This window comes from Lutra lutra, chromosome 16 (genome assembly GCF_902655055.1).
Source record: "Lutra lutra chromosome 16, mLutLut1.2, whole genome shotgun sequence".
Lineage (NCBI taxonomy): Eukaryota > Metazoa > Chordata > Mammalia > Carnivora > Mustelidae > Lutra > Lutra lutra.
This window is the reverse complement of record NC_062293.1, coordinates 15,889,941-15,911,131: the sequence shown is the minus strand read 5'-3', so window position 1 is coordinate 15,911,131 and position 21,191 is coordinate 15,889,941. Positions and strand designations below refer to the sequence as shown.

Here is a 21,191-nt window from a genome sequence, read left to right as displayed (position 1 = left end):
TAGAACATGTTCACTACGTCAGAAAGAAACCCCATATTTTTTGCTGTCATTCCCCTAGTTCCCCCTCCCCCGACCTGGCCCCCAGGCCTAAGCAGCCACTAATCATTTTTTTTGTCTCTGTAGATTTCCTATTCTGGACTTTCATGTGAATGACTCATGGTATATAGACTTTTATGACTGGCTTCTTTCATTTAACAAGACGTGTTTTCAAGGTTCATCCTTACTGTAGCATGTATCAATACTTCATTCCGTTTTTGACCAAATATATCCCATTGTATGAATGTACCACCTTTTGTTTGTCCATTCATCCCACCAGTGGCTTAATAACCAGCTCATGAAATGCCTGAAAATTTAACTATCAGATCTTGGTAACTGTCACAAGTTGGTGCCAGCTACCTCTGACACGCACCAGTGAGTGTGGCCTGTACAGGAGTCTGCCCCAGCTAGAGATTCTGATGAACAATGATGGGCCTTTCAAGGAAGGACCCGCAGTGTGATTTTATCATACAACGGGAATGAACGTAGGCAAATAAAGGCATAACCCAGTGCTGCACGTGAAGTAGAGCCTCACAGGCGTGTAGGAGGTTGGAGGTGGAAGGGATCTCAGTTCAGTTCTCTCACTGAATAGATGGAAATTTGTGGACCAGGAAAGTTAAAGGACTTGCCTGAGATCTTTAATACTCTTAGGCATTGTTGTATAATGTTACCTGATATAGGTAAGCTCTGTCACCTTTGGGTTTATCAAGGGGTTTAGAAATACTTGAGCATTTGGGAACGTTTTTTCTGTAGGAGTCTGAACTGAGTGAGAAGAATGTACCTTAGAGTCTGGCCAGCAGGTGTTCCTTTTCGCCTTGCAGGGTGATTCTGGGCGTTTTGGCCTATCCCACACAGCAGCTGTCTCACAGATTCTATGCTGAGAACTGTCCCACATTTAGAAATGTTTCCAAAAGGGGAGAGACCTTAACTCCCTTTGGAAATGTGAATGATCCCTTCTTCCCACCTGTTCAGGGATGTTCCCTTTCCAGAAGCGTGACCCTTGAACCTGGCATAGTCAGTGTGTGGTTATCATGGATGGAGTTTAGATGAGTATCTAGGTAGAGAACAGGTCTCCACGGGGTGGCCTTACCTTTTTGCTTTGAATAAACTTCTTGAATACTAGATAGACTGTCATTCCCCCCCACCCCACCGCCACTACCCCTCAAAATGTAAGTACAAAAAACATCTCAAAAATAAGTATGACTTGGATTATTTGCAGTTTTGAATCATGTATACACTTTTAACTAATCTGAGGAATTGATTTGGTTGCTGCTATTTTTTAGTTTATTTTGGTCCTCCTATTGTGTGCATGGTGAATTTTCACCATCATTTTATAAAATCTTCTGAGAGTTGTTTGGGTGTTAAAGTGAGATTTTATTTTAAGCTTGCACTTGGGTCAAGGAATACATAGACCAAGCATGAGAGTCTATGTCTCAGATCAGAGCGTCTATAAATTTTTGATATTTATCCTTTAATAGTGTGCTAACATGCCCTAGTGTGTTTCATAAGAAACATAAGCTGGTCAGTTCAGGATTGCATAGGACCATGTTTGTCCACCTTCCGTTGCGGAGCTTTTTAAAGGCCTCAAATGGCCTGGGGGCCGTAGTGCTAGTCCCGAGTGTGTTTGCTCTCGGCTCTGCTCCTCACCCTTCCCCTGCTCTGCATCTTAGCTGAGTTGACCCTTGTAGGCTTTTTCCCCCCAGGCTCCTGTGTCAGTTGTTGTTCAGCTGGTTTTAGCCACTGCAGAGACAGAGTGGGTGGCGGGGAGAGAGAGAGAGAGACACACACACACTCATACCCCGGCTGTGATTCCAGCTCAGTTCTGGTTGCACCATCTCCGCCGTCTGGCCCTCTGGCCTTAGGGTGCTGATGGCTTCCTGTCTAGATGATCTCTGGGGTGCCTCACTGGCCAGTTTACCCTCTCAGCTCTTCCATCATCCATGTGATGGGTGCCCTGCATTAAAACCTCTCTGTTTTATGTCCTGACTAGAGCCTGAGTGTTAACACCCACATTGTCACAGCTTAGGATAATTTAAAAGATCTTTATCTCTCAGGTTTACTCAAACAATTCAAGAAGCCTTACTTTGGTTTATAATAGCCTTGGAAGATAGACACGTGACCCTTAGTGCTACAAATGGTATATAGTTTTAGATTTGAGTCTGTATGATGTATTGATGTTAAGTGGAAGAAAAAACTCATACTATGTAATGACACATTTGTTAGAATCACAGATATCGTGCTTTTAAAAGATTTTATTTTTTGACAGAGAGAGTGCACAAGCAGGGGGAGCAGCAGGCAGAGAGAGGGAAGGGGGGAAGCAGATGTAGGGCTTGATCCTAGGACCCTGGGATCATGACCTGAGCTGAAGGCAGACGCTGAACTGAGCCACCCAGGCACCCTGATACTGTGCTTTTAAAAAGTTCTTTTATACCTTGTGTTTAGCAAGGAGACATTATAGTACAGTATTGTGTCAGACTGCCATACGGCATGACATGGAACCAATTCATGGGACCTGGGCAACCGTGGATTCTTTCTTACTGTCAGCACTCGGGTCATATGAAATGTTTGCTTTGAGACTTGTGTACCTGATCACAGTGTGCTCACTTAGAACTGGAGCACGGCAGGGATATGTGTAGGAGAGCCTTCTGAAAAGATACCTAGCTGACGTACATTACAGTCTTGTCAGTCTTCGTATAGTCTGGATGTAAGAAGAGGAATGCCCTGGGTGAACTGAGGCACAGCAGATTGCCATGTGGAGGCTGGGAAGGCTGTCCACCAGGGCTCTCCTTCCTGTCAGCCACTCAGTAGCTACTACCGAATAAAGAACAGTACTTTAAGGAATGAAGAACAGAGCAAGTAGCTAATTACCTGTTTCCACTGGGGCTGGCTGAAGAAGTCTTAATCTGCTTGTTCTTTCCCACCATCAAATGTCGGTTTATTTGTCTTTAGGTTTTGTACAGTATTAGAGTACTGTGAGGGCAATGACCTGGACTTCTACCTGAAACAGCACAAATTAATGTCGGAGAAAGAGGCGCGATCCATTATTATGCAGATTGTGAATGCTTTAAAGTACTTAAACGAAATAAAACCTCCCATCATACACTATGACCTCAAACCAGGTATGTCTAACTTTTAGGCGACTGTATTGATGGTTTTTCTCTGGTCTTCGAAGTGACTTGAAATTTTACAAAGTCAGAGAATGTGAGGGAGGCTGGAAGCCTCATCGCGGCTGGCTCTGCCCAGGCAGGTATGGGAAGAGGCCTGGCCTGGCAGTGCTGGGCTGGAGAGGGGCCGTGGGACTAAGTACTCAGGAGAAACAATGCCCTTGTCTTCAGGGCCAGGGCATTTCATGATGTCAGCCCGATTAAGAACTGCTCTGGCGAGCTCAGCTTTGTTTTTTCCCATTACTCACGCTACGGAGCCGCTCCTCTCCTCCAAGTCTCTTTGGGGTTTTTTCCCATTACTCACGCTACGGAGCCGCTCCTCTCCTCCAAGTCTCTTTGGTAAGTGCCCCCAAATGAACGAGTTATTTTGCAAGTCCGTCTCCCATTTCATTAAATCCCAGCAGTCTTTCATCTTTTTGTATGGTTACTATGTAAACTTCAGTGAACCTCAGTGAACAGGAGAGGCCAGTTACTTACCCCTGTTTTTTTGTTGTTGTCCTCCTGGGCTGTTTTTCAGAGACTGTGTATATTCTCTGTAGACAGCTGGCACCACCAGTGTTTGGAAGATGGTTCCCATTTACCGCCTGGTGGGCACAGTTGTTAACTCTGCTTTCCTCTCCTGGTAGTTACGTATTAAATCTCACTGTTCAATATTCTTCAATGTTCTCATACAGTTCAAATGACTAAAAAATTCATTACAACAAAGTGATTTTTAAAATGATGGCCATTGTGTGATTGGGTTTTCCATCACTGAATCCAATATGTTTTCCCGGCATAGGAGCTGTAGGTGGCACTGTGGTACTAGCTTTGATTCCCTTGTATATTTCTGTGTTTTTTATTTTTGGGTTTCTTTCTCTCTTTTTTTTTTTTTTGGTCCTGAAACGACTGTTCTAAAACAGGGTGGTTTAGAGATCGTTACTGAAAGTTCATGTGAAACTTTCCCACCATTTTTTAACAACTCTCCAAGTGATATTTTACTTTGGCGAGGTACTATTTTTCCCCCACTGCTCATAGTGGTGGTTTTGGCACATCTAGCAGGTGATTCTTGGAAAATGGAAGTTTGCAGCCAGACGCTGAGGACTCTCCTCCAGCATCCAGAATCCAGATCATTTTATTCCAGGAATTTAGATGTTGCTATTACGTGCAAGAGTTTGGCTTCAGTTGTCCCCTTCTTGTCTGTTATTACCTTGAACTTGTCTCTTCATTAGTCTCTTTTTATTCATGAAAGTTTTCATCTTTTTAGGTAATATTCTTTTAGTAAATGGTACAGCATGTGGAGAGATAAAAATCACAGATTTTGGTCTTTCCAAGATCATGGATGATGATAGCTACAATTCCGTGGACGGCATGGAGCTAACGTCACAGGGTGCTGGTACTTACTGGTAGGTATCCATCCGGGAGATCTGCCAGGTTGGCTGCTGGAGATAAGGCTGTCCTATTCTGAAATACTGGTAATTGATGATTAATATTTATGTCCTTTCTTAGGCAAAAATGCTGTAAACCAAAGTAGACTTTCCTTCTCAGATATTACTGTCTTTCCAGCAGTTTGACTCTTTGTATTTAGTTCATTATTCTTTCCTTTTTGGAAACCATTGAGAGAGGTTATGTGTAGCCAGGTGTTGGAGTTGTGTGTGTTTCTTCCTAGGGCTTGCCCCATGGAGTAGGAAGAGAATGAGATTGCTCATATGTATTTAAAGAATGGCCCCAAATTATTTTCAGTACAAGTGAAGCGTGCGTGCGCTCCGTCTCTCTTTTTTCCGAGAGAGGGAGAGAGAAGGTGAGGGGAGAGAGGGAGAGAGAGAGAAAGAGAATCTTAAGCAGCTTGACACTCTGTGCAGAGCCTGAAGCGGGGCTCAGTACCACAACCCTGAGATCACGACCTGAGCTGAAATCAAGAGTTGGACACTTAGCCAACTGAGCCACCCAGGCGCCCCATTGCCGGTCTCTTCTTGTGCATTAACGGGCTGAGGGATTAATCTCTGGAGTTGCCGGAGGATGGTAGACTGCCAAGAACTAAGGAGTTGTGAAAGATCAGTATGTAAAGTAACCGCAGGATCCCTTGAAATCTGAACAGGAAAAAAGTTCAGCTTGCCAAGAAATGTATCCATCTCCTCAGCCATGCTCTAAAAGGTTTTGGGCCACATAGCTTCCATCTGTTGCCTGGAGCCACCCTACCCCAGCTAGCTCTGTGACCTCCCCTACCTCTGCCTGGTCTTCCTTCAGACAGTGAGAACCATAAAAGATACCTGCAGCCCAGGCATTTAACTTTGTGATTGTAAAGCCATGCCACAGAGCTTCGTTTTCACTTCTGAGGTGGTAACGGAGCTCCATGTTGGGTGTGTGATTCCAGCATGGAGAAAGCCTCCAGCAGCACCGAGGGAGGGGTTACATATACTGTTAAACCCCATGGTCTGTTGGTCAGATCTCTTATGTTTGCGACTGGAGGGCCCTGGGCTTAGCAGAATAGTGACTGCCTGGGAATGAGGGTGTGGGTTGGAAGCAGACGGAGAAGGGGAGTTCGTTCACAACCCACAAGATGGGCTCTGTCCTCATCAGTCTGATCATGTGTAAGTTACGTATGTCAGAGAAACCATCAAATCCTGAGAAAAACATCACGTGCACAAAATTTCTATTTTCATTGCTCCTTATTTTTTGTGGAGATGGTACCTATAGTGAAAATTAGTACCTAAATTAAAACTTGGAGATTCTAGGTTTAAAATAGAAGCTACTTTTACAGTGTTTATTTACTATGGTGGTTATTGTGGGTTAGTGTTCCTGTCGCTAAATGACACAAAAATATCTCTTATTGGGGGTTTTGGAAACAGGTCTATACCTATACCTCTGCTATATAAATTCACTAGAACTTAGATTTTGGCTTTTTGTTTTGTAGCTTGTTCTTTTTAAAAAGTGAAGCCTTTTAAATGTTTAAATTAGTTTTCTCATTGGTACCTATTGCTATACTTGCTAAGCTATTAAAAATTAAGTGGAGGGGGGGCGCCTGGGTGGCTCAGTGGGTTAAGCCGCTGCCTTCGGCTCAGGTCATGATCTCAGGGTCCTGGGATCGAGCCCCGCATGGGCTCTCTGCTCAGCAGGGAGCCTGCTTCCTCCTCTCTCTCTACCTGCCTCTCTGCCTGCTTGTGATCTCTCTCTGTCAAATAAATAAATAAAATCTTTAAAAAAAAAAAAATTAAATGGAGGGGATGCCTGGATGGCTCAGTGGGTTAAAACCTCTGCCTTCGGCTCAGGTCATGCTCCCGTGGTCCTGGGATCAAGCCCTTCATCGGGCTCTCTGCTTGGCAGGGAGCCTGCCTCCCCTGCCTCTCTCTGCCTGCCCCTCTGCCTACTTGTGATCTCTGTCAAGTAAATAAATAAAATCTTTAAAAAAAAAAACAAAAAAAACTGTGAGAAAGCTCCATATGGAAACTTCTTCACATGGTATATAAAAGATCACCGTTTGGTCCCTTCCAAAGTAATATAAACTATTTATGGGGGCGCCTGGGTGGCTCAGTGGGTTAAAGCCTCTGCCTTTGGCTCAGGTCATGATCCCAGGGTTCTGGGATAGAGCCCTGCATCGGGCTCTCTGCTCAGCAGGGAGCCTGCTTCCTCCTCTCTCTGCCTGCCTCTCTGCCTACTTGTGATCTCTGTCAAATAAATAAATAAAAATCTTAAAAAAAAAATTTAGTGGTTGACAGACCTGTACTCCTGAAACAAATAATACATTACATGTTAATTTTAAAAATGTAAAAAAATAAAAAAAATTTAGTGGTTGAAATTTAAACAAAAATTATGTTTGGGAATTGGCTTCAACGTAATGTTTGTGGGGGGAGGGGTATACAAACAAAGATTGGCCCCATGTTGATATTTATTGAAACTGGGTGATGGTTACTTGGGGATTCATTTTACTGTTCTTTCTACTTTGGATTATATTTGAAGATTGGTTTCATAGTAAAAGGTGAGGTGGAGAGGGATGCTACTGAGAAAATTTAATTCCGTGGGTTCCTGTGAAGGTTTACAAAGTCTCCATGTTGGTACAAGCATTGTCTTAATCACCTTCCTCATATGTTATCCCGTTGTGACGTCCGCAGAGATATAAACAGGACAGGAAGACATAACAAATTCTAGGTTGGTTGTTGTAGTATTTGGTAGAGTTCTTCTCCATTGAATCCTGCTTTTATTTTAAGATTTTTTTTTTTTCAAGATTTTACTTATTTGTCAGAGAAAGCGGGTGAGTACGCAGAAGCAGGCAGAGTGGCAGGCAGAGGCAGAGAGAGAAGCAGGCTCCCTGCCGAGCAAGGAACCCGATTCGGGACTCCATCCCAGGACCCTAGGATCATGACCTGAGCCGAAGGCAGCAGCTTAACCCACTGAGCCATTCAGGCGTCCCTAAGATTTTATTTTTAAGTAATCTTGACACCCAACGTGGGAATCGAATGCATGCCCCTGAGATCAAGGGTCACGTGCTCTGTGACGCCTGGGTGGCTCAGTTGGTTAAGCGGCCTACTCTTGATCTCAGCTGAGGTCTTGATCTCAAGGTTGTTAGTTCAAGCCCCGCACCAGGCTCCACACTTAAAAAACAAACAACCAAACAAAAAAGAAGTTGCATGATCCACTGACTGAGCCAGTCAGGCCCCCTGAATACTGCTAAATAAACGACCAGTAAACTAGACCTTGAGAATCTCCTCCATGACGATTTTATCATGATGGAACATGCAACTTGGTTTTTAAACACAGTTGAGAGCAGTAGAACTGTCCTCTCTCTTCTGAGGTCCTCAATAGGGAATTAGAGTACTTACTATTTTTGGTATTATTTGGGTGAAGAGCTAGTTTGTTTCTCCATTTACACATGGGAAAACTGAGACCTAGAAAGTGATTTTCCAGATTTGTACTATCCAATGGCAGTGTCTTTTTTTTTTTTTTTTTAATTAATGTCTTTTGTATTCTGAGTATTTGGCTAAGTTATTACTCGGTATTTGGGTAAGTTCAACAACTTCTGTCCTTCCCTGCCATCTCCATGAGAGATTAAATACATTAAAATGTATATTAAAATGATCATTTTGTAATCAAGTTTTGTTTGTTATTTACCAAGATCATATTTAAGTTATATATGTTGAAGAATCAAGAACCTTGAAAAGTCAGATTCAGGGTGGCTTGAGTGGCATTTGGGAGAGCTGGGTTTTTTTATTCTTTTTCCTGCATTTTTATTTCTTTGCTTAACCTCTTCCTAAGTCAGTATGTGTTTTGGCTAACAGTTTTCATTGTGAAACAATAATATAGGTCAGTGGTCTTAATCATCCCAAAATGTCTGTTACAAGTAATAAATAAGAAACAAGAACATGACACTAAACTTCTTCAAAAAAAAAAAGCCCATCATCAAATATTTTCTGCCTCTCAACTCTTGTGGCCCCCTTTAAGTTGTAAGTTTAGATTTTTATACCAGAATCACAGCAGGGTCTAAAATACAGAATTTTTCACAGAATTGATTTTACCAGCATGATATCTGTAGAAATTGATCTGTTATCTTCAGAATGCTGCCTTCCAGCTGCGCCGTGGCTAAGACCCCAGGCAGTGAGTGGAAGCATATTTGTTTGGTTTCCTAAATGCCAAGAGGCACTTACCTTCCACACCATACAATTTGGTGTGGTTGGCTGCCCAGCTAGTCTTTTTCAGAGGCCAGGGGTGGGTGGTGCGGGAAGGAATTCAGATGAGAATTGAGTTGTGCTAACTACTAGTTTGTTTGGCTTTTTCTGCCCTACTTGTTAGACTTCCAGTAAGCCCCTGATCACCCTTGACGTGGGAAATGTAAAATACCTTTGTAATATCGCCGTTTATTAGAGGTTGTAGTTATTCCCAGTCCAGATTTTGCAAAGAGCCTACTTCAAGAAGATTTCTATGGGGTCCTGAATTCATTTGGACTTTCAAGATAGTTATTTTAGAGACCGTCCTCTTTCTTAGCTGACATGAAAGCAAACCCACACCACTTCGAGTTCTGTTTCGATGTGTGCTGCTGCGGCTCTCATAAAGGGAATGCGCGTCTTCAGTGTTCTCTCTCCTTTTGAAACTTGTTGACTGACATGTATGTTAGGGTACACCCCTGGAAAAGGGTGCTGGGGTGGGTGAAGCAGGGACTAGGGGGGAATGTTTTCATCTCTCGGTGAGTTGGGAAGTGTATTTTAAGGCTTTTAGGATAGGACCGCCTTCTTAAGATAGAGTGTCTTCTTGCTGACTTTCCCCAGCTAGGCCCAGGCCCAGGTTGCTTTTTTGGCAGAATTTCAGTTAAAATTCAGATATTTTTAATAGTTCGCACAAGGTTTTCTGCTTTGCCTTTTTGTACATGTCCTAGATTTATATAGTCACTTTTCTAAGAATTTTTATTTTCCTTTTGTCCCAGGTATTTACCACCAGAGTGTTTTGTGGTTGGGAAAGAGCCACCAAAGATCTCAAATAAAGTTGACGTCTGGTCAGTGGGTGTGATCTTCTACCAGTGTCTTTATGGAAGGAAGGTAAGGAAGAAGGTCAGATGCGGTGGCTTGACGTCTATCTTGGAGCGCACATACACACTGGCATGGTGTTGGTTATTCTCTTGGAATCGATTATACAGAATGGAATCCTGAAAGTTGTGGTTTGAAGAAAATACACTAATAAAAGCTTTATGCATAAGCAGAACTTTTCAACCCTGCGTACTTAATGAATTCCACTGGGCTACTGAAAACATGCATTTTTGCTGTTTTCAGTTAGATCCAGGATATGTTTTGTTTCTGATAATATGTACAAGGAATTGTATGAAATAGTTTATTTAAAGTATACAGTTGTCTCAGGAGCCATTCTTTAAGGTCTCAAGAACTGAAATTTGAAATATCTACAGGGCTCTTTATTCTCAGCCACTCCATTAGTTAAAGCTATTATAAATAAAAGTCTGCTTTCTGTTTTCTGTATTGAGGAAGTGTAGTGTTAGAAGGTGTTCACTGTCTTTTACCTCTGGATCAAGGTGATAGATCATTTGGACACATAATAACCCAGGTACTAAACTATACCTAATGAATTTTCACATCTGTGTTTTCCTGTGTTTATAAGCCTACCAGCTTATAAATAAACTTACGTACTAGGATCCAGTGCATGTGTACTCACATGTTTGCTGTCAGTGTGTTATAAATAATTGAAGTTTGTCTGAGATCCAGAGTTGCGTGCTCTACTGACTGAGTCAGCCAGGCTCCCCCAGAGGAGTTAATTACGACTACACTCTCTGATAATGTGGAAATGCTGCTGAGAATGTTGGTAGAGGTTATGTACAAGCACGGTAGAGATGACACTAGGCTTGAACTTATATTTCAAGATCTTCTTAGAAAATTGGGCTTCCTGAGTGGTGCAGGCAGTTAGGGGTCTGACTCTTGGCTTCTGCTCAGGTCATGATCTCAGGGTCACGACATGGAGCTGCCCCATCAGACTCCTCGCTCAGTGAGGAATCTGCTGAAGATTCTCCCTCTCCCCCACTCCCACATGCTCTCTCTCTCTCTCAAAATCTTGGGGGAGGGGCAAAAAAAAGGAAAGAAAATGGCACATTGGGGCACAGATGAAGCAATTAAGTACCCCCAGCTCTGCTCCCCTCCACTTTGTACTTACTCCTTCTCTTCTACTTCCTTTTCCATCTCTCTTTACCTGTGTCTTGGGTCTGCCAGTGGCACAAGTATGTATTACTTAAGCCTACAGGTATCACTGAGGGTAGAAGAGGTTGCTGGTTCCTGCTGGAATATTCTTTTTCTTGGCTGTAAGCAAACCTGAACAGAGGTGTTGCGATATGACATGCTGTTTCTGGTCCCAGCTCTGCCTTAACCTTGATGTTGCCTTGTGAGTGTGTTACTTAAGTTCTGAGCCTTTCCACGCCTCACCTATAAAAAGAGGGAGTTAGAGGAGACCATCTCCAAAGTTCTTTCTTTCCAGCAACTCTCACTGAAGCATGTCTTCATTACTTTCCTATGGTTTTGAATTGTGTTCTCTTTAATTTTAACCAGAGACCCACCTTTGTTTGTTTTGTTTTGTGTGATAGCCTTTTGGCCACAACCAGTCCCAGCAAGACATTCTACAAGAAAATACTATTCTTAAAGCTACTGAAGTGCAGTTCCCGCCAAAGCCAGTAGTAACACCAGAAGCAAAGGTAAGTTGTGACCCATTGGCAAGCAAAAAATGACTGCTTTGCTTTCTGTATTATTTCTCTCAGTAATAGTGGATGGATTATCAGTATAAAAGTCAGGAGTCAGTCAAAACCTCTGCCTCCTTTCGAATGTGTATTTCTCCAACCCCTACCCTGTTCTCCCCTCTCCTCCTACAACAAATACTTAGGGTACCTGGGGAGTACTAAGAGTACTAAGAGCGGAGGGGATGGCAAGTGTGTAGCAGTGAACTACAGACAAGGTCCTTCCCTGTCAGGAGTTTCCGTTCCAGCAGGTGAGACAAACAATAACTAGCAACAGATCCATCTCAGATGGTGAAAAATAAATGAGTAAGAAGATCGAGGGGCGGGAACTCCTTTTTTGATGGCCTGGTCAGGGATGGCCTCAATGGTGAAGTGACGTATTGAGCAATTGTGAATAATGTGAAGGTGGGAGCCGTGTGTAGATTTGGGAGGACAGTACTCCAAGCAGAGCAGTGTGTGAAGCTGAGGTGTAAGGGCAAGCTTAGCTGATCCACAGAGCAGAGAGGAGCGCGGTCGGTGGGCGAGGCAGCAGGACAGATGGGAAACGCCCTTAGGTTTTACTCAGGGCAGCTGTGTGATCTTATTGAGGTTTCAAAAGGCTGCCCTGGCGGCTGTGTAGAGAGAAAATTCAGGTGGAATTATCTGACCAATAACTATCCCATCCAACCCGAGGTAACCCATTTTACATCTAATTAAGAAAAGTTCTTTTTTTTTTTTTTTTTTTAATTTTTTTATTTGACAGAGATCACAAGTAGTCAGAGAGGTGGGCAGAGAGAAAGGGAGCAGATACCCCAGTGAGCAGGGAGCCCAATGCGGTGCTCGATTCCAGGACTCCGGGATCATGACCTGAGCCAAAGGCAGAGGCTTAACCCACTGAGCCACCCAGGCGCCCCAAGAAAGGTTCATTTTTAAAGGCTGAGGATTTTTAAATGTATTTCTGTGAATTTGTTTTTATCTTCCAAATCCTTTAATCAGGCAGCTATGTATGTGGTTTTGATTTTGGAAAAACAGGATTGTTGCTGTACTTTCGGTTTTTTATTAATTAAACCCGGAAAAAAGAAAATCATTACATCTCATATTTTAGTTTTTTTTTTTTTTAAATAGACTTTGTTAGGCTATATTTTTTTAGAGCGATTTTAGACTCACAGCAGCACTGAGCAGAAAGTAAAGAGTTTCCGTGTATTCCGTGTTCCTACACGTGCCCAGCCTCCCGCACCAGAGTGGGACATTCCTTAGAACTGATGGACCTACATTGTGACACTATCATCACCTGAATGTAAAGTATGGCCTGAGGGTCATAATGACATTTTAGATTTTTAAAAATCAGTTCATTTGTTTAATTAAATTACAAGAGTGATTAAAAAATAGAAAAAGATAGATCACCTGTTTAAGGGCCTTTGTGATAAGAATGGTAGAAACTGAGCCTATCTAGCCCTTGTCATACCTAGCACAAAGGAAACTTCCATGTTGGTAGTAAATTAGGATTCTGAATGAAACCCCGCTCACAGTATGATTCCATGCCTCAGTACCCTTGGGGAGACAAGTCCTGTTCAGGTTTTCCTTTACTGCTTAGGTGTGTGAGGCAGAATGAGATCCACAGGGGAAGCATTTACCAACCTGTGATGCACTGTAGTGTTAGTAAGGGTGGGTGTCCTAACCCTGCCTGGGGTGGTGGCTTGTTTCACTTACTCAGGAAGTAGAAAGTTCACATGAGGCCATGGTTTGTACACACAGGACCGTGAAGGTAGATGTGCCGGGGAAACCGGCCAAGGCTGAGAGAGTGGTTTTGTGTTCTGGGGGCAGAGGTATTTAGAGGTCGGGTCATGTCCCATTCCCCCTCAGGAACGGCTTGGCCACCTCCTTCAGGGAAGTAGTCTGTGGCCAGAGAGAGGCGCTGCTGCCCGTGCGTCCCCTTGCCTGGCCCTGTCTAGGTGTGCCTGGTGATTTCTGGGAAGGGCTCTGAGCTCCTGGCCTGGGTTCTGGCGGCCGCTACAGAGCCTCAGGCTTCCGTCTGGGGCCCCCAGGATGATCTCTGCCTCAGGCTTCTTCAAGAACCTTTCCTTTCAGGCGTTTATTCGACGATGCTTAGCCTATCGAAAGGAGGACCGCATCGATGTCCAGCAGCTGGCCTGTGACCCCTACTTGCTGCCTCACATCCGAAAGTCGGTCTCCACGAGTAGCCCCGCTGGAGCTGCTATCGCATCGACCTCGGGGGCGTCCAATAACAGTTCTTCGAATTGAGACCCACTCCTAGGCCGCGAACTGTTCAGCACACACCAAGTGGACAAGTGGCATTCAGCAGCGGGTTTGGGACATAGCGAATCCGAATGGATCTCATGAAACCTGTACCAGGTGCTTTTATTTTCTTGCTTTTTTTCCCATCCGTAGAGCATGACAGCATCGATTCTCATTGAGGAGAAACCTTGGGCAGCTCTGGCCAGGCCTTGTAGGAAAAGGCCCCGCCCGAGGTTCCGGCGTCAACGGCCACTGCGTGTGGCTGCTCTGAGTGAGGAAAAAATTAAAAAGAAAAACTGGTTCCATGTACTGTGAACTTGAAAACATGCAGACTCAGGGGGGGTCCCTGATGCAGTGCTTCAGATGAAGAATGTGGACTTGAAAATACAGACTGGGCTAGTCCAGTGTCTATATTTAAACTTGTTCTTTTCTTTTAATAAAGTTTAGGTAACATCTCCTGAAAAGCTTGTAGCACAAAGGCTCAGCTGGGGATGGTGTTTGACTTCGGAGGAAAAAAGTTGCTATTGCCCGTTAAAGGCACTAGAGTTAGTGTTTTATCCCTAAATAATTTCAATTTTTAAAAACATGCAGCTTCCCTCCCCCCTTTTTTATTTTTGAAAGAATACATTTGGTCATAAAGTGAAACCCGTATTAGCAAGTACGTGGCAACGTTCATTCCAGTCAGATGCAGCTTTCTCCTCCGTCTGGTCTCCCGTTTGCAGTCGCTTCCCTCGTCTCAGGAGGGAAAGCGTCGAGTGGGAGGACTGAGGTGTGTGGGGCTTTGCCGTCGGACAAAGAACGAGGTTAGAAGCCCGCAGCTTGGAGTCTCTAGGTTTTCAACTCTTTCTTCACAATTTGAACACTTGACGGTTGTCCCTTTTAATTTATTTGAAGTGCTATTTTTTTAAATAAAGGTTCATCTGTCCATGCAGTCCTCTTGGATTCTCTGAATGTAGTAACTATCAAAAACTGTTCCAGAGGTAGCCAGAAGATGGGCCGGGGAGCCAGATGCTCCAGGGATCAGGAGGTCCTCCCCACGGTCTCTGAATGTGCTTGCTAAATGGTGTACCTTTCTTGTTAACCACGATATTAAAACTTGATCAGCTCATAAGCTTTCCTCTGTTAGATCTTTTGGCAGGAAACAGCCTCCAGCCCTCTGAATTTTGTGGGTGTGTGCTGGTGTGTGCGTCTGTGTGTGCATGTGCGCACACGCTTTGTCTAACTCACTTTAATAGATTGAGCGAGTGGAGTTAAAAAAGAATCGCAGGGAGATAGGTATTTTGAAGATGAACATTCTTTTGGAACTTTTTTTTGCCCCCCCACAACATTTGGTTGTTTCTGAGATGTGTGATGATCTGAAGACGGAGCTGAAATGGGAGATGCATGGCCCCACCGTGCCCTTGAAACAGCAGAGCGCTCGACAGCAGAGAGGGGAGGAGGCCAGAGCCGGAGCATGTGGTAGCCAGCTTGGAATGTTACTGACATATGTGGCAAGAGGGCTCAGCCAGAAATATTTAAAGATGCAGCATTCAGGCATGCGAGTTCCCTGGGCAGGGGGAGGGAAGTGGGAAAGGGTAGAGAGCTCTCGCTGACTCGAGTCTTTCTTCCGTGCATGAAAAATGTCACTGGTGACACTTTTGCTGGCACCTGTGTTGGTTCTGTGGCCCTGCCCTGCCCCACGCCCCTCGGTAACCAGGTGCTCTTAGGGGAAGATGGAGTGATCCCAGTCGGAGAGACGATGGCGGGTAGGTACCACATTGTGGAACTCTGAGTGGAAGGAAGGCAGCCCTGGAGCTCTTGGCGCCCCCAGCTTTCCAAGTTACCACAGATAACAATGTTTTTCCAGATTTCCATTTTATCACAAGTGCTTATACAAGCATTACACATGTGATGTACATGTCTGTGTATATGTGTGGTACCTCTTTAACCATGACTTTCAGGCTGTTAAGCAGAGAGTCCCTGTGAGTCTCAAAGGTTGAGCGCCCGGGAAGGATGGTACGTGCAGGTGTGAAAGATGATGAGTCGAGACGGACCCAGAGTAGTAGGTTGTATTCCTTGTTTTCTCTTCTCATTCAGAGATCTTGCGAGGCCTTTTTTTTTTTTTTTTTTTTTTTTTGTTAAACTTTTTTCAAGGTTGAAAGAATGCTGCATCTTTAAACCTTCCGTCTGACTTCCTGCCTCCTCCTCCTCCCCATGGGCTTGTGAGTGGAGCTGCGGGACTTTATTTGTTCATCTCCCTTCTCTGCCCTTGTCCTGAAGAAGGTATGCCCTCTCTCCTGGCTCCCCTTGGGTCTAGGCCCTGGTTGGAGCTGACTGGGCTTGCTTGAGTCTGGGCAAGACCTTTCCACTACATGGACTGGCCCCAGAGAACATGCAGAATGCTGACTTTTTCTAGATTTTTAAGTAGCCAATGAAATCACTAAGTGGGGTTCTTCCATGACATATTTTGTTAATATGGGTTTCACTTTTTCCAAGGATAATCCCTTATTGCCACAATTGATTTACTTTAAACAATGACAAAAAATGTGTATTAATTTGTAATTAAACCCAGCCAGACTGTTTTCGACTTTCCCAACTTGGGGGGAGCGGGGGAGGGTGGGGAGGATATTAAAATAAGTTTTGAGAAGTGAATCTCCCAGCCTCTTGATTTTACTAGTTCTTTACTAGTTCTAGTTCTTCAGGCAGGGCTCTGAGCATCTAGGGGGCGGGGAGGTAGGGAAATCCTGCAGCTGACTGCGTCCCCGAGGACACTGCGGGCATGTCAGCAACGTGTTGATTCATACACCTTCTGTACCTCCGATGTGCTGATCACTAATGCTTGTTGGTGGGAAGACAGCAGTGAGCGGGATAGGGAAGGCTCAGCCGTCGGCTTACAATCCAGGGGTGACGGCTCTGGGCCCCCGGAAGGGAAGGAGTACAGGTCTTCGATGGGAAGGAGTTGGGCTCTGACTCCTCCCTCCGAAGATGGGCAGCTTTACAGGGAGACTTGCTCTTGGGAGCCACGTGCACCCCACTTCTCTGGCTGACCCGGGCACACCTGCTCACTGCCTTAGAGGATTTGCCACCCTCCTTCCTCTAGTGCTATGAGGACAGGTTTTCCTTGGCTGAGAAATTGAGCAAGCAAATAGCTTCTGTGTTTCTTAATTTAGAAAATAATTCTCTTTAAACATAGTCATCTCCTAGAATCCTAGAACTAGAAGTAAGCCTCGGGTCCAGCTCCTCACTTCTGAGAAGGCGAAGTTTACAACTAGCTCCACCCACCTTGGTGAGTTTTGCTTTCTGAGAATCTCTGCCCCTCCGCCCTCCCACTTACTCATCATTCTACTTGCCCAGGCTCGCTCTGTCTGTAATTAAAATCAGCCCCGGGGTAAGTGGGGGAGAGACCTGGCACACACGCTAGTTGAGGTATGGGGAGTCTCTGCTTCCTAAAATTAGCTGTTCTGTTGTCATTTTTTAAGGCAGAATCACCTGGAGGTTAAGAGCCTGGGCTTCAGGAGTAGGTCTGGTTCAGATCCTACCTCTGCAGGCTTCAGGGATAGTTCCATGCATGGTTGTAAGGAGTGGAAATAATAGGTATAATAAAGTGCCTGGCACATGAGAAGGGAGTCCAAAAGTGTGCTTTACAGAAAGATCGCAAGATCCAGTAAGAAGGATTGCTGGGCCTGAGCCCCCGCCCCCACGGTTGCTGGTGGCGATTCAGAGCCCTTCTACTGGCCAGATGGTCAGATCCTTTGGCCTGGGGGAGGTGATGCGGGAGCTTTGCCCTTTGGCTTGAGATTCCCTATCAGCCTTTGTCCTATGAGGTCAGCAGTCTTCTCTTACCGGATCCACGACTGCCTCTGGCCGAATCAGGGAGGAGCATCTTACAGGCCAGCTTGGCTTCCAGGCCAGGGGCATCAGCAGCACCTGGAGCCTGTTGGAAAGTCACGTTCTCAGCAACCCCTCCCCAAGTCCGCCTCCCCGGTGGCTTGAACACCGAGGGGCACAAGTTCCTATCAGCCGCAGCAACAAGGGTGGGACACTTGGAGAGGGTGGTCTTCGGGCCTTGTCTAAAACTCACCCAGCTGGAAACAGAGATGAGTCCGTTTTATTTTCTGTGTTAGGGATGAAAGTCTGTATTAAGCTCTGGGCTGTGCTAGGCCCAGTGTCATGCGTGTGCTCCTATAATTACGGGGAGCCTCAGGAGTGCACGTACGACACATCCCTTACACCGGTGCCCTGGGACCTGACAATGCATTAAGGATCATTCACTCCTTTGGGCAGAGCTTCTTATCCTTGCCTTTAAAATACTCACCGGTACCTTATTGTGAATTAACTTAGCACGTTTTTCTTTTACCTGAAGGGTCCGGGGCTGCGGGAGTGAGCTCGGACCTGGGTCGGACCTGGGTGGGCGTGTGAACACAGCCTGGCACTCCGAATCAGGGGTGAGGAGAGCCTGGGACTGCAGATCTTTGGAAGGGGTGAGGATGGAGAGAGCAGAGAGGTTGCAGGGAAAAGAGGGTTAAGGAGGAAGTGGTGAGGGACTCTGGCTGCTGTGGAGCTCTGCGGGTGGGTTGGGGGAACCTGCCAGAAGCTGGGACCTGGTGGGGGTAGGGAACACAAGAGCCCTATTGTGCTGGGGTTGCTCCGCAGGGGCCCGAGACAGGCTGGAGTCAGCCAAAGGGTGTGTGTGTGTGTGTGGCACTGGGCAGGAGACCCCCATGGTGTGAAGGGGTCAGAGCGCGGCCGGCTGGCTGGCTGTTCTAGAAGGAAGGGCGTGGCCGAAGAACTGGGGTAACCTCAGGCCTCGGTAGCTTCCAGGCACCTGCAGTCATGGGGGCACAGGATGCAGTGTCAGCAAAGAGAAGGGGCTCCTCAGCGCCTGTCCTTTGTCGGGAAGTTCAGCTGTGTTGCCTCACAGCCTTGGTGTAGACAAGGTAGGAGTATCCCACTGATTTTATAGATGAGGACACTGAGACCCAGAGAGATTTGGTAGCTGGTAGTAGGCGGAGCAGGATTGAATGGGAAGGGACTACAAGCTTGAAAATGTGAGATGAGTCTCTGAGTGCCAGCCTTGGGCACCCTGCTGTGGGCGAGGACACGCCTTGGTTCCCTGTTGACAGCGGTGTGGCCGTATTCTCGGGCTTTGCTCTCCCGGGCTCCCTCATGGCTCGCCTTAGAAGTCTAGAGACCCAGCTGACGACCCAGCTGGCCTGGGCAGCGGCCTTGCCTCTGCAGTCCTGGGCCGGGACTGAACTTAGGGAGGGAAGTGGGGGGCCTGGCTTCACAGAACATTCATTCTTCAACTCCCCTACAAAATCTGATCATGCCATCTTCTCTATAAACAAGGAAATGGAAATCCCGCCCTATCCCAGCCCAGGCCAGCTCTGTCTTCCTGTCCCTCAGGGCCCTAATGGACCAGGCAAGAATGGCCGCCTCTACCTTGAGCGCCTCCAGGGCCAGAAGGGGTGGGAGATACGGAATTGCTTCTGGCAACTGAAAAAAGTAAAAAGGCAAGAGAGTGTTGCTAGATGCTGTCTCCATGTCACAGGGTTCCCTGGAGAGAGGTTTGTAGGGTATAGAAGGTCCCCCAGCGAGGGCCTTGGCCTGTTCTAGAAGGAACCTGTTCTAGGCCAGACCGGAGCCCTTCAGCCTGGCTCTGTGCTCTGAGAGAAGGGCAAGCCACTGGGAAACATGAAGAGGAAGGTCTTTCCCTACAAATTAATTCGTTACATCTCCAGACTCTTTTCAGAGCCCCGTGCACAACGTTAACGCTAACCCTGTTCCTCATCCCACATTAAGTGGACGAAAGCGTATCCAGAACAAGGTGACAGGAGAGCCCCGGGTGCGGACCGTGTTGAGGTCCTAACTGAAAACGCTGCGTGGTCAGGCCGGCCGCTCCCACCTGGAGCTGCATTCGCCGGTTCTGTAAGCGTCACGCAGCTGAGAGCCTTCTGTTTTGAATTTGCGGGGCTGGGTGCTGTGGGAGCTAAAAAGGTTCATCAGACCCGGCTCCTGCTTTAAGGAAGGTTATAATTGAGAAGCTAAATGTAATAAAGCTGGGAGCTGGTAAATTCTGTGAGAGCAGGATGGGGTCCCTGAGGAGTTGGGAAATGAAGCCAAGAAGGGCTTTGGAAGCTGCAGAATTAACGAGAATGAGAAGGGGTGGGGGTTTGCTGCACAGGGTCTTTCACACTTTCTGGGCTCTTCCTATAGAGCATGTCTGCCCCTCCAGCACCTCTCTCCCTACCCCCATACTCTTCCACACCTCCAGGCTTTTGCAAATGCTGTTCACTTGCCTTGGCCGTCTGACCATCTTTGAAAACTCAGCTCAGGTGTCCCCTACAGCCTGCCTGTCTCTGGACTGTCACCTCTTTGTACACGTCTCCCTTATCTCCTGCCTCGTCACATGGGTGTGCTCACTTGGCACAATGAGAACCAGCCCCTTGGTAAGCCTAGGGCCTGTTGAAAGAACAAGCTGTGTGGTCTGTTGAACCATGGGGCGCAGGAGAGGAAGGGGTAAGGCTGCAGGTTATACTCTGATATTTTCTGTTTAACTTCATTTTTTAAAATGCTGGTCACCACCCATTAGAGCCCGATTCCCCTTATTGCTGTGTCACTTGAGCTCTGGAAGTTCGAGCTGTCCTCTTGCAGCTGGGGTGGATGGTGGGCAAGCTGGATGCAGCCACTTGGCTTCTCTTCTGGTCAGGGGCTCTATTCCACCAGGGCCTCGGGTAGAAGGGTAGAAGGAATGGATCGGGGAGGTCCTTTGTCTGCAAAGCTACCTCCCACCTGTTTTGCCTCCAGGCCAGAATCAGTGAGAGCCACAGAAGACTGTAGGCCCGTCTTGTTTTGGAGGGTCACGTACTGAGACTAGAGCAAACCTGCCTGTCCATCCTGAGTTGGGGAGAGGGAGTCGGGGACCAGGGAACCGCATCAGATGACATCCTGAAGGGGGAGATGCAGAGCCCAGAGCCCTGGACCGGAGTGGGCCTCACTGGCTCAGCCCCACGCTCAGGGCAAGGATAGGCTCAAAAAAGCTGCAGCTTCAGGTTGGAAGAGGCCCCTGAGAGCAGATAGGAGGATGTGGCATCCTTCTCCCCCCGCCCCCCGCCCTGGCACCAGCTGGGTAAGGCAGCAGAGGGTTCTGGGAACTACATCCCCTCAACTGTAGCCTGTTCTTTGGTGCCGGCCCCACTTCCTTGTGGTACCTCAGGCCAACCTCTGCTCCTCTCCAGACCCCCCCCCCCCCTCTTTGGCCAGCTTGCTCCTGACCTGCTAAAGCTTCCCAAGTCGAGACCAGAGCCAGCAAGGATCCTGGAGACCTTGGGTTTGTGGCCTGCGCTGCAGCCCCCAGCCTGGACTCGGCTCAGTCCTGAGCCTGCCTGCACTGAGCTTACTCCCAGGCCCTGCCGACGGCTGCCGGCCTTCCGTGGCACCTCCTCCACCTGGGAGGGTCCGTGGCTCCTGGCAAGGGAGTCTGCACAGCCTGCTTCCCCAGAGAGTCATGCGGTGATCATCTCCAACTCCTCAAGAAAGGCAAGGCTGGGACTTGGGAGTCCCCTTAAAAGAACGGTCTTCTGATACAG

At 46.7% G+C, this 21,191-nt stretch overlaps 1 protein-coding gene across 12 annotated transcripts in view; it reads left to right on the top strand.

Moving 5' to 3' along the window:
- TLK2 (tousled like kinase 2) overlaps positions 1 to 20,480 on the top strand; it is a 121,901-nt gene extending 101,421 nt beyond the window's left edge. For all 12 annotated transcript variants that reach the window (XM_047708978.1, XM_047708974.1, XM_047708979.1 and 9 more), the window contains 5 exons: positions 2,986 to 3,155; positions 4,444 to 4,582; positions 9,589 to 9,700; positions 11,242 to 11,349; positions 13,456 to 20,480. In XM_047708978.1, coding sequence (XP_047564934.1) covers positions 2,986 to 3,155; positions 4,444 to 4,582; positions 9,589 to 9,700; positions 11,242 to 11,349; positions 13,456 to 13,629 — 703 coding nt within the window. In that variant the 3' untranslated portion in view covers positions 13,630 to 20,480. The remainder of the gene's footprint in view (positions 1 to 2,985; positions 3,156 to 4,443; positions 4,583 to 9,588; positions 9,701 to 11,241; positions 11,350 to 13,455) is intronic.
- The last annotated feature ends 711 nt before the right edge of the window (positions 20,481 to 21,191 follow it).